A 26,544-nucleotide genomic window follows, 5' to 3' on the forward strand; every position below is an offset into this window, starting at 1 on the left:
TGAACATTGTTACTCAGCTGATAGAGTTGTGCTCTTCCTGATGGCTTGTCGTACAGAACTTGTAAGTCGCTTTGGATAAAAGCGTCAGCTAAATGACTAAATGTAAATGTAAATGTAAATGTGTTTCTTCAAGTTAAGCCCACCACACCTCGGGAAGGCTCAACGGTTAGTTCCAGCATCCCAGAACCACCTCCCTCCATGCTAGCTCCCACTTCTCCATGATATTCACATGCCGAACCTCCCTATGTTATCCTATGGCAACAATATTACACATGAAACCGCACATGGCTTTCCATGTTCCACTCGGGGGTGACGTAGTGTGCAGTTACTGTTAAGTAGGGCTGTCACAGAATATTATATATTCAGATTAATAATCAACAAAAAATAAAACATACATACATTTGTGGAACCTCAAGACAAAGTTTTATGCAAGGTCCCTAATGGTTTGATTACTATTTCCCAGTTTCATGCCAAGGAAAAGATTTATATTTATCACACCTTGTTCGGAGGCACGTTGCTGTGTATGAATGTCCGTTCTATATACCGTAAACTTTCATTAATTTGATCTCGCTCAGAGAGACAGCCTCTTCTCAATCTAGCACAGGGGTTCCCATTAATGACCTAGACTGTGGCGGCCCGCGGTCTAATTATTCCCACCACAGTTGTATAATGAACAAAAAAAATAAAAAATATTAAAAAAAATAATAATAATAAATGTCTTTTTTTTTTTTTTATATATATAAAGTTTGCCAATAGGGATGTATCAGTAGTATTGGCAGTGGTAGTAGTGGTAATAATAATCCACTATATTTTTTTATTTTCTAAAAAATAAACCAGTTCAACACAGGTAACCACTTTTGCTTAATTTCTTTGATGGCTCAAATGTATGCTCTAGTCCAGTGGTTCCCAAACCTCTCCTCGAGACACCCCAGCCGTTCCATGTATTTGTTAAATTCCACCACCAGCACACCTTGATTCAACTAATAAAGGGCTTGTTAAGTTGAATCAGGTGTGCTGGTGGTGGAATTTAACAAATACATTGAACGGCTGGGGTGCTTCGAGGAGAGGATTGGGAAGCACTAGTCTAGTAGATTTTGTGTTTTGAGCAAAGTTCATCATCTAGCCCAGGGGTGGCCAACCCGCGGCTCGCGAGCCGCATGCGGCTCTTTGCCCGTCAATGTGCGGCTCTTCCATCCATAATTTTTTTTTTTTTTTTTACTTTTTTTCTTTTTTATGTCACTCATTCCATAAGGACGTAGAATAAACATTTACAATTTTTTTTTAAATTGTCCATTTGCATGTTCTTGGTATCTGAATCTAGGGACATATATGGATCAGTGTCAGAAATAGTGTGTCTGTTACTAGGCTTGAGTAAATTGTAATGAACCAAAGGAGAATATCAATTCTATTTAAAAAAAATATATATCTTTGACTGTAAATAACACCATGCTAAAATTGACCAGACCTGAAAAATCTAAGCAAATGAATAAAGGGAAGATGATTAAACAGAAGGTTTTGTAGATACAGTACTGAATTCTGCCATCTTTTTTATAATGTAAATTTCTCCACCATTCTTCATCATATTGCAACACCGTTTTTTGCAAGACGTTCACAGAAAGGTAGAGAAACTAACTGCGTTCTGTTTTATGGCAATAACGTTCAGGTTTGTGGGAGATAATCCCAAAAAATAAGAGAAATTAAAAAGTAAATCCAGAAGTCAGATGATTGACAGGGGCTGGTGTGAGCTGGGTAGGGTAGTTTTTCGAAATTTGAAAGCCCTGAGTCTCTTCCTTCAAAAGACTACACTCACTTTTGGCTGTGCCACTTCCTCCTGTCAATATGCGCCGGTTTCCGACTCAATGCCCTGAGATTTCTATAATCTTATATTTCACTAATAACAGTTAAAATAATTGGTAAACAAACATAATGCTGAAAATATACACTTTTACTGTATATCTCGGGCTTTAGAGGTTAACCCTGTGAGGCCCAAATTAAAAAGAAATTAGCAACTTCAGAGGCCAGAGGGTGGGACATATAAACACATTTACTATCAAATAGCATTGTGAGGCTGAACAACAGGACCAATTGACTATACATGTGCTTAAAGGGGAACTATCTTATAAATGGCTTTTTTCAGTGTTTACCATTGTTTCTTAGCTATGTGGACTTATATTAATAGGATATATGTCTCTAATTCTCATATTGGCGAATTCTTCCAATTCTCCTCTCACAATATTCACCCTCACTGAACTGAGTCATCTGAAAATGTGCATATCTGTGATGTCAGAGATTTCTCAGCTGCATAATAATGTGGCAGTTGATGTGGCAGTTGGCACCAGGCCACACAGTGGTTGGAGCCCAGCCTCAAAACGGCTTGAGGTAGAAAAATGCGGTTTTTAGTACTTGATTAGAAATACAAAACAATGCATTAAAAAAAAAAAAAACCTAGGTGTTCCATAGACTCACAGGAATTGTGTAAAAGTGCCCAAATAGTGAAAGAAATAGTAAAATAGTTCCCCTTTAACATTTTTTAAATAAACATTATTTTTTTAAATGGCTAAAAGTGATTTTGTAATTTTGCAACCGTGGGTCTCACAGGGTACTTTTAACCCTGTGAGGCCCAAATAAAAAAGACATTAGCAACTTCAGAGGCCAGAGGGTGAGACCTATAAACACATGAAGGGTGCCGTGACTGAAAAAAAAGGTTGAGAAACGCTGGTATATGGTGTGGCTCTTTGTGGTACCACAGTCATTTTTTTGTGGCTCTTAGTCTCTGACTGGTTGGCCACCCCTGATCTAGCCTCTTTATTTTGCTCTCAAAGTGCACCAGATTGATGCATTTAACTTTAAAATGTACAACAACAAAAAAATCTGAAAATCATGTGGGAAACACTGTAGCACCAATTCCTCCTCACACACTGAGAGACAGAGGGGGTGTGTATGTATGTGAATTGTATACAGCTTTCCTCCATACTCCACAGGACCTTCTAGCTAATCTTCCTCTTCTCTACACTTTCCCAGTTCATCCACTGTCCCTACTTAGCCTGGGCGCGTGTAGCTTTATGCCAAGCAAGCAGTGCAAAAATTTACCGTAGTGGCATGCAGTAATGCGCCTTTCATTTTCCGCCGCCCAGCGCCCAGGTCGCGCGGAAATAGGCTGTCTATTGCCATTCTCTTTGACAAACTCTAACCTTAACCAGCTCCTTAACAACGCCTAAACTTAACCGTTCTAACCTTAACCAACTCCGAAACAATGCCTAACCTTAACCTTAACCTTAACCATGCCTAACCTTAACCATAGAAATTATATTGCCATTCTCTTTGACAAACTCTAACCTTAACCAGCTCCTTAACAGTGCCTAAACTTAACCGTTCTAACCTTAACCAACTCCGAAACAATGCCTAACCTTAACCTTAACCTTAACCATGCCTAACCTTAACCGGCGAAAGAATACACGCCGGCGAAAGAATACACGTTAAAAAAAAATCACGTTAAAAAATATTTTTGATGGGATTCGAACTCGCCAGCAAACAAGCCATAGGATCCACAGCCATGTGTCCTTGCCAATTGAGCTATTGCTAGATACTGAATAAGGGGCGGTGACTTATATATATTGAGCTCCGCTCGTGTCGGATCTCATGCGCATGCGCGGGCACCTCGCGCGAGCACGCCGGCGCACGCACGCACGCACCTGAGCGAGCACGCCGCCGCCGGTGCACGCACGGTAGCATTTGTCTGAAAAGAAGGGCGCTTTACCGCACTAGCGTGCGGTGACGAATGCGGAAGCATTTTTGCACTGCTTGCTTGGCATTAACGTACAGGCAGCCTGGGCCACAGCCTTTGTACAGCTCACTACTTCCTCTTGTCGCTGTACTTGCTCCACTACCAACTTCCTCCTTTCTGTGTGACCTGTTGTTATTCTGTATTCTCCTCTGACCTGTTTCAGCTGTTTCATCAGGGCTTCTGCGCTCTTTCCAACATCATCTTTTTTGTTCTTCTTTCGTGAGTTAGGCCCTCGTTCCCCGGTCTTATTGGTGCGTTTGGCCTTTGCTACAGGCGACCTTTTCGTGATCGACTGTAGATCCTGTAATAGACAAGACAAAGACTAATGAAATGGGTTCCCCAACTCTTCCACCAACATCAACATTATGAAAACTAAGCGGGAAGAATGCATGAAAGAAAAACTCGCCTCCATATTGCGTGGGGTTCCTTGAAGCTTCTGCTCCAGCATGGCCAGTTTACTGTTGATGTGTCCATTGATCTCATTGTGGATGCCGTCAGAGGGCCTCTGAGCAGCTAGCTGCAGGTTCTTGGTTCTAAGGAGTTTCTGGAGTAGTTGCTGTCCAGTCTCAGACCTGGAGCCTTGAGCCCCAGGGTCTCCTCCCATGTTTCCCCCAAAGCCAGCACTGTTGTTGACTGGCTCGCCGGTGGCCTCTCTCTTTATCGCCCCAGAGTGCGCCTCCCCTCCTCGCTCACTGTCACATTGCACCTCCCTCGGCTCCTGCTTGATGTTCTGAAGGGTAATCTTGCACAAGTCCCCTTCTCTAGAGCTAGGATGTAACTGAGGAACATGGCCCTCCATACCGTGTTGTTGTGGCTGATGCTGGGCATTCTCACCTTGCTGTGGCCCATTGGGAGGGAACAGGGCTGTTTGAGATGTCTGAGATTCTGCCTTGAGCCCTGGGTGGTCAAGTGGACTCTTGGCCCCAGGAGACCTGAGTGGAGATGCCTTGACGTGGCCATACGGGCTCCCCCTTCCAGCTCCACCGTCAGCAACAGACGGAGAAGAAAGGTTGGTAGAATGAGGCGTGCCTGGTGTGGCTGGGCTCATCCCTGACTCTAGTCTCTGGAACGAGGGACCCCCTGGAGAGCCTGCATGGGACGGAGAGCCCTGCAAGCGGCCTGCTGCAGCTGCCATTTGGGCTTGTTGTTGGTTTGGAGTGGGTGGACGCATCCCTATAACCTGGGCCATGGCCTGACGCTGTGGATCTCCAGGAGAACTGGCCATGGGCTGTCGAGGTGACATAGGCCTGACCATACGACCCTGAGGTGGCCCGCGGATTTGACCCATGGGGGAACGGGCCATTGGTAACTGGGCTCTCATCATCTGCTGCTGTTGTTGTTGTTGCTGTTGTTGCTGTTGTTGCTGTTGTTGTTGTTGTTGTTGTTGTTGTTGCTGCATCATCTGGCCAAGGTGCATCTGTTGTTGTGGTTGTTGTTGTCCAGGGACTATCATCTGCTGCATCGGAGGAGCTACCCCTGGTTGTTGGCCCATCACACCCGACTGTTGAGGATTGTTAAGCCCGATCATGCCCACAGCTCCCGGCTTTCCCAGGGCTCCATATGGCACCTGCTGGCCTTCTATCCCTGGCATCCGCTGCCCCACCTGCTGCACATGACCTGGTGGCCCCTGTGGTGGCCTCACCTGACCCGGCTGACCTTGGGCCATAGACATCCTCAGCATGCCCTGCCTCTGGGCGATCATTGCCTGGATGTGTTGGATCTGCTGGTTTGGAGGCAGGTTACGGAGCTGGGGGTTCTGAGCGATGATAGCCTGAATGTTGATCGGGGTGCGGATCTGTCCAGGTGGGACCCCGGGCCTTTGGGCCATCATTCCTTGCTGCTGCTGGGCTCTCATCATGCCCATCATTGCCTGTTGCTTCTGCTGCTGGGCCATAAGGGCTTGCTGCTGTGGACTTGGGTGGCCTGGCATACCAGGTTGTCCAGGGTGGCTCTGGCCCACATGCTGCTGGATGCTAGGATCTTGTGACTGCTGCATGATATTCTGACTAATTTGTTGTTGTTGTTGTTGTTGTTGTTGTTGTTGTTGCTGCTGCTGCGTCAAGAAATCCATCTGCTGGCCTTCCTCCTTTACAGTGACCAAACCAGACTTCTCACCAGTGAGGGAGGCTTGTCTCTTGAGAGAGAGCTGAAGTTGCTGCTGCTGCTGTATTTGAGGATGGATACCGGTTTGCTGGTTTCCAACCAAACCTGACTGCTGCTGAGGTGCAGACGGAGCATTCTGTTGCTGACTCATATAAATCTGGTTCTGCTGCTGCTGTTGTTGTTGTTGCTGCTGTTGTTGTTGTCCCATATCAACCTGCTGATCTCCGGTAGAGCCTGGTTGGGCCATCTGAATGGGAGTGGACGGTCCACTCTGTTGTGTTGGGGTTCTTGAATTAGGACTGAGGATTCCCCCCTCTTTGGGGCCTGAGCTCTGAGTGTCTTGGGGAACCCCCTGCTGCAAGCCCTCAGTAGCCCCCTGCGGTTGTGGTGTGACACTGTTGCTTCCTGCTGAAGGAGATGAACCCATCTGTGGGGTGGAGGGTTGAGAAATCCCTGCTTGTTCTTGTGATGGTTGTCTATGCTGTGCCATCTGCTGTTGCTGTTGTATTTGGGCCAGACTCTTGGCAGCATTCTGCTGCTGCTGAGATACAAGCATACGCTGGGCCAGGATGGACTGCTGCTGCGGAGTGAGCTGGGCCTGGGGACTCCTGAGGACAGGGTGACCTGGAGGTCCAACCATTCCCTGCTGGCCCATTATCATTTGAGGCCTATGCTGCTGCTGCTGGGTTGGTCCAATGGGCTGGCTCCCCATCATGCCAGGCTGAGCTGCCATCATGCCCTGAGGCTGATTAATGACCTGGCCTCCCATAAGGTTCTGTGGTGGCTGAGACACAGGCTGGCCTCCAACCATACCCTGAGACACCTGTGTCACGCCCTGCTGATTGGGCTGGTTAGCCATCATTCCCTGTTGAATGTGTGGTTGTTGTTGTTGTTGTTGGGCCATGATTGGGTTCCCCATCATGCCGGGCTGTGACTGGGCCATCATACCAGGTTGTTGTCCTGGGTGTGGCATTGGCTGCTGACCCATTATCACCTGCTGCTGCTGCTGCTGGAGCTTGGCCATCTGCATCCGGTGCTGAAGTTGCCTTTCTTGAAGGAGCCTGGGGTCTGCTCCTTGCATTCCAGCCCCCTGAGGGAAGAACCCCGCAGATGCACCAGGAGGCCCTGGGACCCTAGCCACTACAGCTCCAGGATGCTGGGGTTGAGCTCCTGCCATGAAGGACTGCCCCTGGGGCATCCTGACGGGCATGCCACCTTGAGGCATCGTGCCAGGGGGTTGGCCCATCACTGGAGCCCCCTGTTGACCCATCATCATCTGGCCAGGCATCTTGGAGAGCATGTGAGGAGGGCCCTGGTTGGAAGGCCCCGGGGTCAGAAGACCCGAGCTCTGCTGGTGCTGCTGCTGCTTGCTTCTGTACTCCGCTATCAGGTTGGTGTGCTCTTTCTGCTGCTTACGAACCTGGAATCATAGATGAATGAATTTAGGTTTCAAGGACCTAGCAGCCATCTATCAAGTATAAGTGGGTGAATGAGAAGGTGCGTTTTTGTTGAAGTTAATCTCCATACCTGGTCAAGCTGTTTCTGGATCTTGCTCTGCTCCTCGGTGACGAGCTTGAGTTTCTCAGCATCAGCCTCTGCAAGCTCCCTGCCAGCTTTCTTCGCAGTGCGCTGCTTGGCACAGAGCGCCTTACGGGACTTGCGGTGAGCTCCGATCTGTTCCTCTAAAAATTTTAGCTGCATCTGAAGCAACTGCTGTGTGTGGAGAAGCCATTCCTCATACTGGTGCTGTTCCGCGTCATCTGGGAAAGGAAGAGAACAGTATGAAAACAATCCAGGACATTCTATGCTAACATTTGTGGAATGTATTCAAAAACAAAAAGCAAGGCTTCAGAATAACATACTGATGATTCCTTGTACAAACTGGGGAGGATTAGGTCTCGTCTGGACTGGACCACTGCTTTCTCCCTCCTGTTCACAGACAGAAAGTGTTAAGACATTGACAAGAGACTTAACCAAATCAAAATCAACTGATGATTTTCACTGAAATCTGGGAGAAAACATACCTTTGATGGCCCAGATGCTAGTTGACCCTGTGGATCCGTTCCTGGGGCAGAGGCCAGCCTCTGAGCAAGCAGAGAAACTTGTTGTCTGATGAGAAAGCAAATAATACCATTTATATAAATGACCACCTTGAAAAATAAAAAATTGACAAAAAGTGTCATATATGCGAAGCATTCCTAGTGACGGGTCACACGAAGTGCCATGCATGTCTACCACCACTAGGGGCTAACTGTGGGTGTGTGTGAGGGAGTGAGTTTATGAAATCCTAAAAAGGAGCACGAGTAAATCTTGAAACTCAAACTGTGGGCACTTTCAATTATTCTCACAGCTGGGCCAAAATGTCACAAACTTCTTTCCTGTGCATCTAAATATCTCAATTTGAATCTGAACAAATGTCAGTGGTGATCTGTATTGAATGCAGGACTGTCACAGTAAGCAGTTCTCCCTAATGCAGTGAGAGGTTTACAACATATCACAGTAGTATACAATGTTACCACCAGCTGTTTGCAATGTATCAATAACACTGACAAGACAGAGGGGCTTAACCGTACGACTGTCCTTTATCAATAACACTGACAAGACAGAGGGGCATAACCGTACGACTGTCCATGGTGTGTACCTGTTGATGCCAGGGGGGACACCAATTGGCTCTTGTGCCAACACTCTCTTGATGCCCTTCAGTGCCACCATCTTTGCCTTGGCAATGGGATCCATGATGTCATCAGTAACAAATTTGTCAAGGTCTGTCACAAATAAAACATAATATGGTTAGACAACTGTGAACAACATGTCATCATACATACAAACAATGATGGTGATGGATCATACTAATTACCGGTACCTTTATCTGGAAAGAAGTTGTTAGCCAGAGGTGGCTGTTTGACCATCTGTTGTTGTTGCTGTTGTTGTTGCTGTTGTTGCTGTTGTTGTTGTTGTTGTTGTTGTTGCTGCTGCTGAGGATTGAGACCTGGATGGATGACTCCCGGCTGCCCCATCCTCATCATGGCTTGCTGCTGAGCCATGGCCATGTGAGACTGAGGTGCCATTCCAGCTCCCATGAGCCTTTGCTGTTGCGACAGGATGTGTGGTGGACGTGGTACCATGCCTGGCTGACCCACCATTCCCTGGGGTGGTGGGCGGTGGTGCTGCGGCAGCATGATCTGACCGGGCGCCTGTGGGTTGGGCTGCTGACCTGGGACACCATGCATATGAGCCAGCATGCCCCCCTGATGGAGCGAACTGAGCTGCTGCTGCTGTTGCTGTTGCTTCTGCAGTTCTTTTTTCTCATGCTCCAACAGATCCTGGATCAAGAGCGGCAGCTCCCCGTCTAAGGAGCTCTCCACTTTGGCCAGATCAACGGCAGGGGAGTGCTGGCCCCCTACATCAGGCAGTCCTAAAGGGTCATCTCCTAGGTCTGGATGTGGAGGACCTGATGGAAAGGAGAGAGCATCAGCGTGGCCCGCCAGCGGGTAGGGAATACCTCCTAACCGGACAGAGCTGAGTGAAGCAGACTGGTTCTCTTGCGTGGACTTGGCCGATGACGTGGTCACGCTGAGCAGCATGGACACGGCCTCTCCCATCTCATCTTTCACCACAGTCTGTCCTGGCTGCAGCTGAGGGGTCATGCCTCTGTCCTCTAGCTTGATTCTGGAGATCACCGTCTCCATAGATGGTGGGTGTTGAGCGGCGGAGGCCCCTGAGGCGGTAGGAGCTGTTGCGAGTGAGATCAGTCCTGCCTCCACCTTTGGTTTCTTTTCCAATTTGATGTCTGCAGCTCCTGTGGAAGATGACCGTGCTTCACCCTCTGCCTCCATCAGACGCAGCTGGTCTGAGAAGACGTCCTTGGGGTCTCCTTGGTCTAGTTCAGGATCTGTGTAAGCCAGCAGGTCAAACTCATCACTGTTGAGCAAGTCATCTAGATGTGGATCTGTGGTTTCCAGATTGTCCAGGTTGCCCAGGTCGTCATCTCCTTTGTCAGGGTCCAGATCCAGAGCCAAATCATCCTCATCCTCCACTCCTCCATCTCCTGGGGCATCGCCTAGCCCCTCCAGGTCAGGCTCTGGCAGGTCCACGCTAGGGTCCAAGGGAATGGACTGGGGCTCTGTGCCGGGCTGTGGATGCTGATGATGTTGAGTGTTTGAGTTGGCGGCTGTCTGGGGCTGGAGTTGTGGTTGTTGTGTTGAGGAGCCAGGAGTCTGCTGAGGCAGTAACATGGACAGCCCTGCCAGCTGAGAGTCACTGACCCCCTCTGCTTGAGGGTCGACAGCTTGAGCTATGGGATGCTGCTGAACAAAAGGTGCAGTCATTTCCTGCTGGGGGATGTAGAGACGTGGTCTGGGCTGGGGCCCTCGAGGCATGAACTGGGGCCCCAGGGGCAGTCTTTGGGAGTTGTGCCTCAACTCAATGAACTGTGGTGGAGGTCCCTGCCCCATGGGCTGCATGGCCTCTCCTCCAGGCATCATGGTGCGAGGGTTAGCCATGCCCTGCATTGCCTGCATGTGGACAGCTGGGTTGACATGGTGCCTGGGGCCCATGGCCTCCATGCCAGGTTGGGGGAACCTCCGTGGACCTGGGGCTTGGCCCTGCCACTGAGGAGGGAAGGGAGGACGAGCATACATGCCCTGGGGATTGGTGGGCGCTGGTTGTCTGTAGAAAATAAATATAGAAATATAGCCGCAAGCGGCAATCAATGGGTTTCAAGACAATATTGATTGGAATAGGATTGCAAAATAAGTTCTCACACAGGGTTCAGCTTGTCCTGCAAGTTTTGTAATGTTTGGATAAAAAAAAAACATAATCAGATTTGTATTATACAATGGCATGCAAATTTCTTGATTCTGATAGACGTTGTTATTTCTCATAACACACTCCATGTGATCCCACAACCGAATTACAATCACTCCGCCGTTCGTGGTTTTAGGAATGAAACCAAGATGGCGGACAATAATCTTTATGAATGAATGTATTGATAGCGTCATAACGACTCATTCAAAAACTATTCTGTCACGTGGAATGTGTTAGTTGCTTACACAATGTTGGATTATGTAATTGGTTGGTCAGGCCTAACCAAATTAATTGTTTGGTTCCTGTTGGTTGTCAGTTAAGGCCATGGGTAGGTAGGGAATTTATTTTATTTAATTTTTTCCCACAGCGACTATGGATAGGGAATTTCTTTATTTAATTAAAATGTTCACGACAACATGGATGCATGTACTCTGCCAGCATGTTTAATATCCATAATACTAAAGGTTTGACTAAGATTTGTATTAAACTTTATTAAAAAAGAATTAACATTTATTTTTTATTTTTTTACTCATAAAATAAATTGGGTCGCACCTAAATCGGCAGGGTCGGTCGGCAACCGGAACCAAACCATTTATTTTGATAAGACTCATGACTCATTATGAAACAAAATATAAATCGCACAAAGTGTGTTGTTAGATGTCATTCGTTATAGAACCTCCCTCTCCTTCAAAAGGACACTCATTTCACTGTTAATACATTTTTCAATCAATCAATCCAATAACAACCGCTCACTTCACTGTTAGACGGCATGCTTTGAAGCAACCTATTGCTTCGAAGTGGTTATGCTTTGGCCCTCTTTCGAAGTGGGTTATGCTTAGAGTTTCTTTAGAGCAGGGCGATAGACCACCAGCCCTGATTCCAAACTCTAAGCATAACCCACTTCGAAAGAGGGCCAAAGCATAACCACTTCGAAGCACAAGGCGGACATTAATTAAATGTTCAATCAATCAATCCAATAACAACCGCTCACTTCATTCTTAGATGGCATGCTTTGAAACCTATAGGGAGGCAACTTCTCTTTTTTTTTTAACCTACTTTTTCTGCGGATGGTTGTGAATAAATCTCCATTATGCTTCAATTAATGTGTGTTTATTGTATAGCAATAAGGTTGGATGAATTCGGCAATTGTATAAAGATGTAGCACGGTCTATCTGTAATAAAATGTTCAATCAATCAATCAATCAATCCAATAACAACCGCTCACTTCATTCTTAGATGGCATGCTTTGAAACAGCGCACATCCAAGCTGCTTCTACACACGGATGCAACTCTCTTCTTTTTTTTTGGACCCACTTTTTTGCGGATGGTTTTGTGAATACATCTTCAATTAATGTGTCTTTATTGTATAGCAATAAGGTTGGATGAATTCGGCAATTGTATAAAAGACATTACACCACTTGTAGTCATGCATATCTAATTCTCATAACACACTCCTGTGCGTGATGTAATGCTTAATTATTCCATGCACATTTTGTACATTTGTAGTGCCCCCTAGCGGTCGATTTGTATGGGATTTTCAGGGTATGTAATGTTTCAGGTAGTCATCTGGACATACCCTGCAAAGTTGGTGATGATTTATCAGATTGGTTGTTGACTTGCATCTATTTATGTGCAGAGCCACTCTTTTTGACGTTCATTGGTTAATATCTTCAAAACTAAAACCATATATAACTTTTGATAAGCTTGATCCAGTAATGATCCACAGCAAATATGGTAGTATTTGGACTTACAGTGTAGGAGATGTCAAAATGTGTTTTACATAAAATGCAAGACAGCAGAAAATCCAATATGGCAGACTTTATGGGCCCTTGAGTAAAATTTGTAGAGGGCACAGGTGGATGTCTGTACCAAGTTTTGTGTAAATCAGACTTGTAGCGGAGTTCTGACCGCCTCTGACCTTTCAAAGTAAAATATGATATAATCTTCAATCATAGCGCCCCCATCAGGCCAATTGTGATAAAGCATTTAGAACTTCCAATATATGGGTAAAATTTCATGTTGCTACCATTTCCCATCTCACAGGAATTTGCAAAACCATTTCTGAAGAAAAATAACAAAACAAAAGAGATTCAGACAAAAACAATGGGGTTTCAGCACTTCGTGCTTGAAACCCTAAATATTACTGAGAGAGATTCTGGAGCTCATCTCCGAGCTGACGGAGATAGAAGTCCCGATCGATCCTAAGTTATGTACCGTACTTTTCGGACTATAAGCCGCGGCTTTTTTCCCCATTTTTCGACCCTGCGGCTTATATAACGGTGCGGCTTATATGTGACTCGACGTGACCAAACTCGAAAATGTAAACATCTAAATATTGCTTTTTTGACTGCATTGAAATGTTATTTATCTGTTCCCTTATTTGCTAAACTTAATACAACTTGTAAATGAGTTAATGCTTGTTATTTGTCCGACAGTATTGTGTCCCAATGCTAATTACATATGGTAATTAAACATTAAAACACCTGCGGCTTATAGTCCAGTGCGGCTTATATATGTACACATCATTCAATTTAGCTGCTGCGGCTTATAGTCAGGTGCGGCTTATAGTGCGAAAAGTACGGTATACTACATATGTACCCCCAGAGAACTTTACAGCTAACACTAGAAAGAGGAAATTGATAAATTTGTGTCTGTTACAAGCCAAGAGTGGTTGCTCTAAACTGGAAGGAGATACAGAGACCAGGATCGAAACAATGGTTAAAGGAAGTGTCAGAGAATTTGGCAATGGAAAAGCTAACCAAAAGGGAAAAACGGAACAATTTGAAAAGACGTGGGCGACATTTCTAAGTTTCTTGAAAGGTGTGAGAGTTTAAAGGAAAGAGATAGGAGAAATGAGAGGTTAGGGATAGGAAAGAAAAACAGATGAAGGTAGAGAGGCCGAAGAGGGTTTTTTATTTTTATGATTTCTTATAATTCATTTGACTGTATTTTTCGTTGAATGTTTATGTGAATGTCAATTTAAATTATAATTAGGGAAGGGAGGGGGGTTGAACTGTATTTTTTTGTCCTGTATTTTTGTGTGAAAAAAAAATGCAATAAAAATATTGTTTAAAAAAATATATATATTACTGAGAGAAAAGCCTAACACACCGAGTGCAGCAACAACGTTTTTTATTATTCCTTTCTCACAAAACTGTTGCTCCAGAAAAATTAAGAGATACTATGAAATTGACTATTTAAACCAGTATAAATATTACCCATATAAAGATTTGTCTATTGAATCAGTCACATATCAATTACAAATCATTCTTTATGATCCTGTTCCAAGAGACTGCATTCTCATTTTAGCACCAACCTCGTGCACTCCAAGTGAGAGAGATGGAGTGGCATTTGGCCTTGGTATTCAAATTTGCGAAAATCCCTTATTTCAACTCTCAAAAATGTGCTCTCGGAACACAAGCAAGGGGCAGTGAGCTCCATGAAAGAAAGGACTAAAACGTGCCAGGAGATATGGTACGATGTTAACAGAAAGTTTAACTCCGTTTACAAGTGTCGCCTTCAGATCTAGGCTGCTAATGGGGAGTCAAATCACAGTTGCCGCTGTGTCTTTTTGTAGTTAACCAACTTGCACTTGTTGTGATGAGATGCAGTAGGGGTTGTGCCGAAGAACAATGACTTTGTGGATCGACAACGTTCAGAGCCATCCCCAATTGCACAATGTCAAGATGATTTGGGGGTAGTTTGAGCCCAACCAACTGGCACTTAAGCACCAACCTGTGTCATTACATTGCCTTTGTTTTAAATGTTGTTGGGAAATACAGGCCTAATGTAATTGGCAGAAAATAAAAATAAATAAAATCTGTTCAAGTCTGAGCTTTAAAATGTGCTGCATACTGTCGGACACGAATGTTTCTAGGCACTAGGTGTCAACTGCAAAACAAACGCTTAATAGCCTAAATATAGCCAAGCATCTGCTATATTCATATAAACGTGATTCACATATTCATTTCTATTCACTCTTTCACATGTGCTTGAAAGACTTGCCAGCTTTCACCTACAAAATATAATCACTCTGTTTGTGCCACAGAAGAAAATGCCACAGACAACATTGCATTCATCTTTGCAATAGTTTAACAATGTCAACATAAAATAACCTAATATGTTGACCCGCCGTCAGTGTAGCTGGTCGTCATAGCGAGGGCGCCGTGATGTCAACTTCAACGCGACACACACACACACGTATCGTAGCTAGCTATAAAGCTATGAAGATACCTTCACGGTGTACTCTGCATCATTTATTGATTAAACAAAACCAACATCAAAGAATAGAATAGAAGGCGCTCACCACCAATGCAGGAGACGCTGGGTTCGAGCCCAGCTCTCCGCATTGCCATCAGCTTGGCTGGTCGTTCATACTAATACAATTGGCAGTATTAGGGGGTGGGAAGCTGATGGGTGGGGATCGGACGTTGTGGACAGCGACTCCTACAGGTCGGTTGGTGCGCCTGCGCAGCAGAATCAGGAAGCGACGGGGGCGGCGTGCCCTCCAAACGCAGACCCCCGACGCTGAGAGATCGTGCTGTGCAGGTGAAAAGATGCGACTGCTGCTTTCTCGAGTACCGGAGGGGACACGTGATGTAAGGCTTAGTCCACATTGCAGCCGGCTTGTGGGAGGCATGGCCTAACAACGTTCGAGACAGGGGAGGGTAGAATTGGACGATACGAAATTGAGATGGGAGAAAAATTGAAAATGGGAGAAAAAAGTTGATAAAAAAAATAATTGAATAGAAATACTTTAATCATCCCGATTGGTAGTGTCAAATTTCCCTCGGGATGATTAAAGCATTTCTATTCTACGATACCAGTGCCTTATTAGCGAACTACACGTAAGCTAACAAAATTTGCGATCTTTTGCACGCTAGCCGCAATGCTAACTATTATAATGGTAAATCCCAGTCACATTAGCATGTAAGCTAACAAAATTTGCGATCTTTTTGAGAGACTAAATTCTTTGTTCTTGGTGGTAAATTGTGTTGGTTTTTGGTTTTGTTTCATCAATAAATGAGGCAGAATACACAGTGAATGTATCAATTTTTTTTGTTTATTGCACTTTGTTCTTGCTGCAAACAAATAATGAATGCTAATGTTTAGTAGTCGCAGTCTATTTAATATCTATTATCTATCTATTAAAGATGGCGGTTTTGTGTTTTCATTTGTGCAGGATGTTCCCCCGTGTAGCGCAATGATAACGTAGTGACGATTCTCTCTTCTGACCAATCAGTGGTCTGCAGTGTTTCATGTCACTTTTTTGGTATCACTTCTACCTGCATGGAACCTGGCTGGGTAGCGCAGTGGACTAAGCACTCGCCTACCACCGCAGAGACTCTGGGATCGAATCCAGCCATCAGCAGTACCTCCGGCTTGGTCAGTCGTCCCTACTAACACAATTGGCAGTGTTAGCGGGTGGGAAGCCGGTGGGGTATGTGTCCTGGTCGTAAACTGCGACTCCTACTGGTCGGTCGGGGCGCCTATTCAGCAGGGAGGGGATCTGTGGTAAATAGCGTGAACCTCTGCACGCGTTACGTTCCCCCAGTGAAACTCCTCACTGTCAGGTGAAAAGAAGCGGCTGGCGACTCCACATGTATCGGAGGAGGCATGTGGTAGTTCTACACCCTCCCCAAACCGACAGTGGGGCTATGCGCACAACAACCAGGAAGGGAATTGGCATAACGACTAAATTGGGATGGGTGAAAAATACAGAAAGAAAACTAATAATAGACTATGTGTTATACTTCGAGGCAATAGTTGTTTGCTCTGAGAGAGACAGCAGTCCATTCTCACTGCAGTGCGCTGCGAGGGAGATGGAGAGAGGGCGGGGGGGGGGGGGGGGGGGGGGCAGAGGACAAATGTGGGCGATAGCATCAGCTATTGGCAATCTCACAGGGAGAATATGAAGCCCAACTCTAAAGTGCAGTGTTAAATCCTGGACGATAGCTGTGTGTATGTTGTGCAAGTGTCTGGAAGATGGTGTCTGTAGGCTATTTGTTTTGTATTGTGTGAGAAAGAGATAGAGAACAGTGAAATGTCTGGTGGCTGTGCGTTTCCCAAGTTTTGCTCAGCATTGATTGCAGCCTTGATAACTGCATAAACAATTAATTTAGACTGAGTTTCTAATAGAGACTGGCCTTTCTTTGTCAAAACGTGTAGCCATAGCCAGCCACTAAAAGAGACTCATTGAATTGGAACTCTACATTTAATAACTTTTGATGGTATTTCACACGACTCATTGAATTGAAAGGAATTGTTTACCTTAGTGCATTGGGATCCATAATTGCAGGGGTGCCTGTGGGTGGTGGGCGAATAACCGTCTGGCCTCCAGCAGTAGCAACGCGATCCTACCAGAGCAGTAAAGAACAACATAGTTGGTAAACCACAAACAAAAAGCAGAAACAATCAGCCAAATTCACTGAATTTTGAATTAAGGTGTATGGCATGTTGGGTAACGTTACCTGTGGATAAGGTGGTGGGGCCCTGTGGGTTTTGTCCTGCTGAAACGCTGCCATCTCTCCTCCAGCCCAGCAGGGGGCAGCAGTGTTAGCAGCGGCCGCCTCCTTCTCTTGCCTCATTGAGTTTCTTTGCATTTGTTGTCGGATTAAGAACTCCCTTAGTCTCTGACGCTGCAGCATCTTTAGTAGAAAGAAGCAAAACAATCAGTAACACAAGCCCTGAACGTGGAGTAAAATATGATCATTTTACACGATACGGTGTATAAATACCTGTCTGTGCTTCTCCAGCTCTGAGGGGCTCAGGCCCACTAATGCAGGGTCCTGAACCCCCGACATGTCAGGCATTTCTTGAGTGCCTGGCATGGCTGCCGGATGAGGCGCCTCTGGAGGCCGAACAGCTGTAGGGTCCTGAGGCCCAGAAGGAGGGGGCACCCTGGAGTTGAAGTTGTCCACCACCATGTTCTGCTGAGGTGGCGGCTGAGACTGCTGGAGCTGTGCTTGGGCCATTTGAGCCTGTTGCTGCTGGGTCAACTGATAACTGCCCATGCTGGAGCTGCGGCAGAAAGCTGGAGGCGCCGAGGGCTTCCCAGAGAGAGGATCCATGGGGTTGGAGGCGGGAGGGGGTAGAGGTTGCTGGTTAGGGTGAGGTGAGCCTCTGTAAGTGGGAGTGCCCTCTGGGGCAGCAGAGGTGGGCCGAGGGGGTTTATGGAGAGCAGCGTAGGGGTCTCTAGACTGTGGGCGCGAGGGGGGCCGGGAATAAGGGTCAGGGGACTGGAAACGTGGTGTAGCTGGAGACTGGACAGCAAAAGCATCATTGGAGAGGTTTCCTGGAGTGAGGGGAGACTGACAGCTGCCCTGGGACTGGGGGCTGGAGGGAATTCTGGAGCAGGGCTCCTGTTGGCCTACAGGGTGCCTCTGAGGCAAGGGGGAGCAGCTGTCTCCGGACTGTGGCCTGGGGGTGAGGGGTGGTTGGGCGTATGGGTCAGAGAACGGAGTGGAGGGAGACTGTCTGTAGCCCTCAGAAGGGTGGCCAGGGGAAGCTCCAGGGTGAAGTGCCCCACTTTCCCCTTGGTGCATCCGTGGCGTCATAGGTGCCTTGAACAAGATGTCCCCCGACTCCAGCATCCCAGCAGGGGAGCCGGTGGCTAGATCAGGCCGTGAGGAACGGGAAGAGGGAGCACTCATGTCCACCCTATACTGCCCCATACCCACAGGTGAGGATGCCACCGCAGAGGGGGATGGAGACGAACCATATTCTGGCCGCGCCATCCCCTGCTGGCTTCTGAACGGGTCGCCATAGTGTGTAGTGTGGGGTGGGGAGAAAAGGGGGGACTCCCCAGGACCGCAACCTCTTGACCGGGGGCTTTCTGGAGGCCCGATGGACTCCTGAGAGCCTTGCTGTGATAAGTGACCCTGTTGCTGCTGCTGCAGCTGTGATCTGAAGTAGGGGTCGACCTGCTGGGCCCGCCGAGGGGTTCCAGGGGTCCCTGGTTGCATGTCGAAAGGGCCGAGACTGGCCGGCCGTCCCTGAGGAGGACCCTGTGGGCCAGGATGGGGGTAACCTGAGGAGGAGGCCTGCAGGGGGCTGGCCCCGGAGTATGGGGTGGAGGGGTGCGAGTGAGCGTGGGGCGACTGAGGAGGCAGCTTGGCGAACGGATCTGTCCGGATTTCCGCAGACCCCGGGGTCTTGACGGGCCCGTCTGGGAAAAAGGCGGAAGAGGACCCCGAGTCTGGAGCAAACGGGAAGGGGCTCTCAGCGGAGCTGGGCTGGGAAGGGGTGGAGACGGAACCTGATGGAGGGGGGATCTTGAGGTGCAGACTGGGCCGTTCTCCTTTCACCCGTCCCGGCTCCGTCTTGATGGGCCGGCACACCTGACTCTCCGCCTGCTGTGGGAGGAACAGAACGGGTAAGCGACCATGGCAGGAGAAGGAGCAGCAGACCTGGGAGCTGCAGAACTGGGAGCTGCAGACTGCTACTTCATCGCAACCCTCAGAATTATATCCCGGTCTCTCAGACTTACCTTCTGTGCCTTGTTGACCCTCTGAGCTGCTCGGTTATCTTTGGCCTTTTGCTGGTGGGGAGACGAGACACAAAAACAAAGATTTAGAGACTTTGAAATTGTTCCCTTTAACCTCATAATGTGCACTGGCACGTATACGTCCCGTTTTGCACTTGTGCACACGTCACAGCACTTTGCGAGCATCTACCGGCTCGGGCTGCATTTTTCACAGAACATATAATATACCATTCTAAACATCTATTTGCCGCCATTCGAACGCCACCTCACTCTACCAATTCCGTGCCTCGAATCTCCAGTTACATGGCGATATGTCAGACGAGCGTCTTTTTACAGGCCGCGCGTCAAATGACCACGTCGGACAGTATACACTCTAGAACTGACCAATCACTGTTGATGGCGAAGATGAATGGTCAGCGTTGTAGCCAACGAGTGTCCGCTTCCAACGTGTGTCCGCATCCAACGATACCCCACATGGGGAGGGGGGGAGGTGCGAATATAGGAAGTAGGTGAAAGTTGACGAGCGAAAATGAGTTGGGACTCAGACTTCAGAACGCACGGAGGTGGATGGCAGAAATGGATTTTGGAACTTTTACTAAACATGGTTTACTAAAACCTCTCTCAAACACTAATTTCTGAACGGATTTCTATCAAATTTGGACATGTACTACATAAGATCGCTGTGTTTTCCAGCTCATACCTCTATGCTGGAATAATGGAATCTGGCAACCACTAAAGAAGTTCAACTCAAGTTCAAACCTCTGTTACTCTATTTCATTAGCACTACAAGTGCTTATCCTTTTTTGCATTAGTAACTTCACAATGTTATCTTTCAAAAGAGACCAGGCTCAAGCATGTGCTATAAGTATAAAGTATAATGCTAAGCTTTGCAAAAAAAGTATGCAGTCCTCAAGTTCAAGTAAAAGAAAATGGCCACTTTTCTGCCTGCCTGTTAAGAGGTTAAAAGAAGTTGTAAATTAAATATCACTTGTTTGTTTGTTTTATCAAAGTAGTGTTTTCTGCTTTGCTCATCGCTGGTCACATTATATTTTGTGGAGGCCAAGTGGTAAATAGACTGTATTTATAAAGCGCTTTACAACGTATGCCGCACATTCACTCACCGACGGTGGAGGCAACCATGCAAGGTGTCAACCTGCTCATCAGGAGCAGTTAGGGGTTAAGTGTATTGCTCAAGGACACTTTGACACACTGCCGTGAGGAGCAGGAATCTAACCGGGAACCTTCAGATTACCAGACGATCGCTCTACCTCCTCAGCCACTGTCGCCATTGGCCAGTTTGAATAATATTTAGGGATGCACCGAATGGGAAATTCTTGGCCGAAACCGAAAATAGGAAACAGTTGGCCGAAAACCGAATGCCGAAAGGCCGAAAATGATTAATATAAATATATATATAATGTATTTTATTTTATTTTTTTCAACTACCTGATTATGGCAAAAGACATGATTATGGCTAAACTTAACTTAAATAATATTAATAATCACTATTATGGGCCCATAAAACATTTATTCAGCACTTTTGAATGCATACATTAATTCCAGACTGACTGCTGAAAGATTGTACAATTTAAACATTTTCTTTTTACAACAAAATGTGCATTAAAGTAAATTGCATTTTCTTTTCTCTGTAGGATAACTACAACAAAGTGCATTCAGAACAAAGCCAAGGTGATTTAAAACTGCATAAAGATCTGCATAAAGACACACACACACGAGAGGGATAATAGCTTATAGACTTAATGATGTTACTGTAGTGGCTACTGTCATAATTCATGGAATTATGGAAGGACTGTTGTATTTACTACATCTCCTGTGACTGTTAGCGGGGGATGATGTAGCTTACGAGAGACGAGTGAAAGAGGACCGGAAGCGCTGTTAGCTAGCTTAACGCTAACGTTAGTTTAAAAGGTTTTAACCGCGACGGGCATATACCGGTAGTAATGGCAAGAATATAAAGCATGTTAAAGATGCATTTATTGGATGCGTTGCTCGCAGAGTTTACATAGAAACAGCGCGACTCCCAAGAGGAGTTAGTTATCACAGGCTGCAGAACGCAGGAAGAGCTGCCAAGCTGCTCACGTTATACGTTGCGCAAAGTCTATAGGCGCTAGGGCTGCACGATTTTGGAAAATAATCTAATTGCGATTTTTCTGACACATATTGCGATTGCGAGTACATTTGCGATTATAATAATACTTTTTTTAAAGCAGCCCCACAGAGGTTTATTGTAAAATGCGGCTTGCATCTGGCCTACACGGTGGGTCTTTTTAGGACACAGAGCCTGAAAATGTTTCTTTTTACCTGGGAATCGATACCGGTACCCAACGGTACCTTTTTTTCTGTACTTTACTCTCCCTCTCTGAAGTCTAAACTTCACAACACACAATCTAAACCCCCTTACCTCCCTCTCCCAAACTGATCTTGTATCTCAATGGGACTTCCTGGTTAAATAAATGTAAAAAAAAGAAAATTGCGATTTGATAATTGCATCATTCCAAATCGCGATTTCGATTTAAAATCGATTAATCGTGCAGCTTAGGCGCGTTGTGGTTACGTCATCAATCATCACAACAACACTTTAGGTTACGAACGTTAAGTAACCCTGTTCTTTGACATTCAGTGATATATTTTCGGTGTTAAAAACCCTTTCGGCCGAAAGCCGAAAATGCCTTTTTAACCATTTTCGGCCGATAATTTTCGGTGGATGAATATTCGGTGCATCCCTAATAATATGAATCCCAGATTGTCTTGAAACCAATTACTGGTGTTTGTAAGAATCAACCAGAGCTGGATCGATACAACTTAACTGCTTCAGCTGCTTAAATTCAACCCCATAATATAACGTTTCCATCATTTGAGTATCTGTCCACGAGTTTTACCACACGCATTGTGTGTCTGTGTTTGACTGCGGTTCATGAATATAGTATGAAAATAAAGCCAGGTCTATAACTTATTCATTTGCTAGGGGGAAAATATCACAAAGCACATTATTACTTTCTAGTGATTCAGCAAAACGTTAAGTGGCCCTGAAAATAAATGAATAAAGAATGACTTTCCAATGACTTCCAAGACTTTTCTCAGGAGATAAATTGAGAGAATCAACTTACCAGATAAGGAACCTTGTCAGCAGCTGACACCTTCCTCCATATCTTCATGATCTGCTTGCAACGACTGGCCCAATCTGGAACAAGTGGGGGGGGGACAGTTGTCTACAATTAGTTCTATTCAAAAAGAACTATAAAACATCACAGCCTTGGAAAACAATGGAAGAAATTACACATTTTCCTGAAGGAAGCACAATTCGTGGTGAGTAGAAAAGGCATCTTGTTACCTGGGTAGTCCTGCCTGAGAGTGGGGAAGTTGGTGTTGGCATAAAGCACGGGGGAAATGGTGGAGAGCTCTCCCAGCTCCTCGTCCTTCTCCCAGCGCTGGAGACTGCGCTGGTTGTAGGACAGCCCGTCTCCGTCTCCCTCCGTGGGGGTGGGTGGGGTGGAGGGGGTGGCTGGGGTGGAGGGGTCGGCCCAGGGGCTATCCTCTCCCCCATCTGGACTGAAGAGCCCTGCCCGGTCCCTACACACACATAGGATAGGAGGTGGTCAATGATGAGACAAACACTGCAACGGCATGATCAGATATTGGAAAATATTTTGAATGCACTGAAGTAGTGGTTTTACCGCATATCAAAGAATGGAGACTGAGAAAGTCCAGGGAAGCCATCCATCATTCCAGCTGAGGGCAGGGACCCTGCGACAGATTCCCCTTGTGAGTGAAAAAGGTCAAACTTATCTTGAGTCTAATCAATGGTTATGAGACATGGGATGCACCGACATGAACATATATACAGACAATAACCGATATTAACATTTCTGTTATGGTCAATAACCGAAGTTACTGATGTTGATATGATCTCTGTATAAATAAAACATTTCAACTATTTCTATGATATAACATTTCGTACATGCTAAACTGAAACAATATTAGCCCACAATCCTGTGCTGCGTCTGTCACACGTTAGTAACGTTACCCAAACAAACTGTGTGGTCAAAAAAAGAAACACACACACACATCCACACACATGTGTGTACCTGAGAGGAGAGGTCTCTGCGGCAGCGCACTGCGGCTGGTCTCTCCCTTGCTGCCCTCCAGAATGGGCCTCATGCCACCCAGAGCAGAGCCCTCCGACACCCCAAGAACCTTCCGGAAGAACTGCTCAGAGTCTTGACTCTCCACCCCTTGTGGAAGACCTGGGACATTACACACATTAGTCAGTGAGGATTGGAAACATCCGATAGGACATTAAGATACGATAGGATATTCCTTTATTGATCCCCTTGTGGAAATTTGCTGTATTACCGGTAATGTAATATATCTTTACAAAAGCCCCACTTTACCTTCGCCTTCACTTTTCTCCACATCGGAGCCTTGAGGAGCGGATGAAGTCTCATCCTTCACAGATGAGGATGATGCAGAAACTCCTACAAACACAATCAATATGACCATTAAATAAAGATTATTTTTGTATTTATTTTATAAAACATCATCGCTTAAAGGCCCCATGAAATCAAAAGAGATGTTCTTTTATCACATATGTCTTGTACCGATTGTCACTTATACGCCAGTATTTGTCCCAACAATAACAAAAAAGTTGTTTTGTAGGTATTTCTAACGGTATTTTAGAGTTTGTAATTTCCTGGAAAACGATTTTTTTGGTCATCCTGCACACAGGGGCGTATACAAATTTTGCGTCTAATTAAAATGCTTTCTAGAATAACATTTACAGCACATTGTAACTAAGCTAGCACTCTGCCTCTTTAACTAAATTGAACTAATGTTGCGTAATGTTGCTAACATTAGCTTGCTTATTCAGCACTATTGGCGACTGTAAATGCCAATAAATATCCACGACAAGTCCCTCCCTAGCTTCCTGTTTCTACAGGAAACGCATAAATATGTGGAATCAAATAGCCTTCTGCTAGCCGTTTCATGGGGACTTCAAGGTAAATGACCAAAGAGGCCATGACTTAAGTCAGTGATACTGGTGTTACTCTGTGTTTAGGCTCCACCAAGTACATACAGCTACAGATCACCACCTCCTGATAAGAACTCTCCGGTTAAAACTCAAGAAATTCACCAACACTGCAAAAAAAGTCAGTACAAGGTACAATGTCATCCTCCTCCAAGATCAGAACACCAGAGAGAAATTTAAAATCAGTCTCTCAAACCGGTTCCACCCCCTGAGCCAACTGGAAGAACATCAATCCATCGATGAACGTTGGCAGAACATGAAGAGGGCATGGACGGAGACATGCGAGGACACATGTGGGAGGAAGACAAGGCACCACAAGGAGTGGATGACAGGAGAAACACTACAGAAAATTCAGACTCGCAAACAAGCCAAAGACACTCCCAACAAGACTACACCACGGCAGACAAGCGGGTAAAAAGGAGCATCAAGAACGACAAAAAACAATTCATCAACAACCTGGCAACTCAAGCAGAAGAAGCAGCAGCTCAACACAACATGAAGGAACTCTACGACATCACAAGGAAACTGGCTAATAAACGTAAAACTCCGGACAGACCAATATTAGACAAAGAAGGAAAAACACTCACAAAGCAAGAGGCTCAGCTGAAGAGATGGGCAGAACATTTCAGAGACATACTGAACAGACCCAAACCGACAGCGCTAGCCAACATCCATCCAGCGGTACACTCCCTACCGGTCAACACCAACAGGCAACAAGCCCAATAAACAAGAAATAAAAAAGGCCATTCAAAAACTGAAAAACAATAAAGCACCAGGACCTGACGGAATACCCCCAGAGGCCATAAAAGCAGACCCAGAAATGGCAACAACACTACTCCACAAACTCTTTGGACAGATCTGGGATGAAGAAAAGGTGCCAAGCGACTGGGCAGAGGGATACCTGGTAGTGATGCACCGATGTGAAAATTGTGGCCGATACCAATAACCGATATTAATATTGCTGTTCTGGCCGATACCGATAATTACCGATGTCGATATCTCTGTATAGAAAACACTTTTTTATGATAATCAAATAAAGAGCTATTTTCCAAAACGCATAATTTTTTTACTTTTGTAACTTATTTTCAGAAATGACTGATTTTTGAAACTATTTAAGGCCAAAACATGTAAAAAGAAAAAAAAAGATTAAAAAAAAAAAAAAAAAAAATCATTTTTTTTTTTTTTTTTTTTTTAATATCGGATATCGGCCCCATCTTGATATCGGACCGATACCGATGTGTAAAAAAACGGCCATATCGGCCGATATTATATCGGCGGCCGATATATCGTGCATCACTAATACCTGGTGAAGCTCCCCAAAAAAGGCAACCTGAAGGACTGTAACAACTACAGGGGCATCATGTTCACATCTGTGCCAGGGAAGATTTTGAGCAGGATCATCCTGGAAAGACTGTCCAAAGAAGTGGACAAAGAATTCCGAGAAGAACAAGCAGGTTTCCGACAGGACAGATCATGTACAGATCACATTGCCACCCTCCGCATTATCATAGAACAGACCCTGGAATGGAACACATCTCTCCACCTCACATTAATCGACTTCCACAAAGCATTCGACAGTCTAGACAGAGACACTATATGGAAACTCATGGCACATTACGGTATCCCAACGAAGTTCATAACCATCATCCAACACCTGTACCTACAATCATCCTGCAGAGTAATACACAACGGCCAGCTCACAGACAGCTTTACAGTAGAGACAGGAGTCAGACAGGGCTGCCTACTGTCCCCTTTCCTCTTTCTTCTGGCAGTCGACTGGATCATGAAACAAACCACAGCCGAACAAAATCTGGGCATTCAGTGGACAATGTGGTCTCAATTAGAGGATTTAGACTTTGCCGACGACATAGTCCTCCTCTCACACACACAAACACAAATGCAGACCAAACTCACAAAACTTGCCACAATTGCAGCTACCACAGGACTACACATCAATAAAGCAAAAACAAAGGAGATGAAGATGAACCACAATTTAGAAGAGGCCGTACAACTGGACGGAGAAGCACTGGACGAGGTGGACACCTTCACATACCTGTGAAGCATCGTGGGGAAGGACGGAGGTAGCGACAAAGACATCAAAGCAAGAATAGGGAAGGCAAGAACAGCATTTTTAATACTGAAGCAAACATGGAATTCAAACCACATCTCCACAAAGACCAAACTCTGCATCTTCAACACCAATGTCAAATCAGTTCTATTATACGGAGCAGAAACATGGAGAACAACAAAAGCAACCTCAAACAAACTGCAAACCTTCATAAACAGATGTTTACGACAGATCCTGGGAATCTACTGGCC

General features: G+C 45.7%; 1 protein-coding gene across 1 annotated transcript in view; it reads right to left on the reverse strand.

Annotated features, from left to right (window-relative positions):
- kmt2d (lysine (K)-specific methyltransferase 2D) overlaps window positions 1–26,544 on the reverse strand; it is an 81,072-nt gene that overhangs the window by 19,880 nt on the left and 34,648 nt on the right. The window contains exons 26-41 of the mRNA XM_084333490.1: window positions 23,591–23,674; window positions 23,285–23,443; window positions 22,874–22,958; window positions 22,531–22,769; window positions 22,307–22,380; window positions 19,182–19,232; window positions 17,431–19,047; window positions 17,164–17,340; window positions 16,964–17,049; window positions 8,751–10,555; window positions 8,529–8,652; window positions 7,912–7,996; window positions 7,750–7,816; window positions 7,415–7,647; window positions 4,191–7,307; window positions 3,939–4,085 (exon numbers count right to left, since the gene is read on the reverse strand). Coding sequence (XP_084189616.1) covers window positions 3,939–4,085; window positions 4,191–7,307; window positions 7,415–7,647; window positions 7,750–7,816; window positions 7,912–7,996; window positions 8,529–8,652; window positions 8,751–10,555; window positions 16,964–17,049; window positions 17,164–17,340; window positions 17,431–19,047; window positions 19,182–19,232; window positions 22,307–22,380; window positions 22,531–22,769; window positions 22,874–22,958; window positions 23,285–23,443; window positions 23,591–23,674 — 8,150 coding nt within the window. The remainder of the gene's footprint in view (window positions 1–3,938; window positions 4,086–4,190; window positions 7,308–7,414; window positions 7,648–7,749; window positions 7,817–7,911; window positions 7,997–8,528; window positions 8,653–8,750; window positions 10,556–16,963; window positions 17,050–17,163; window positions 17,341–17,430; window positions 19,048–19,181; window positions 19,233–22,306; window positions 22,381–22,530; window positions 22,770–22,873; window positions 22,959–23,284; window positions 23,444–23,590; window positions 23,675–26,544) is intronic.

The sequence above is a fragment of the Notolepis coatsorum genome, assembly GCF_963971535.1.
Source record: "Notolepis coatsorum genome assembly, chromosome: 17".
In the NCBI taxonomy this organism is placed as follows: domain Eukaryota; kingdom Metazoa; phylum Chordata; class Actinopteri; order Aulopiformes; family Paralepididae; genus Notolepis; species Notolepis coatsorum.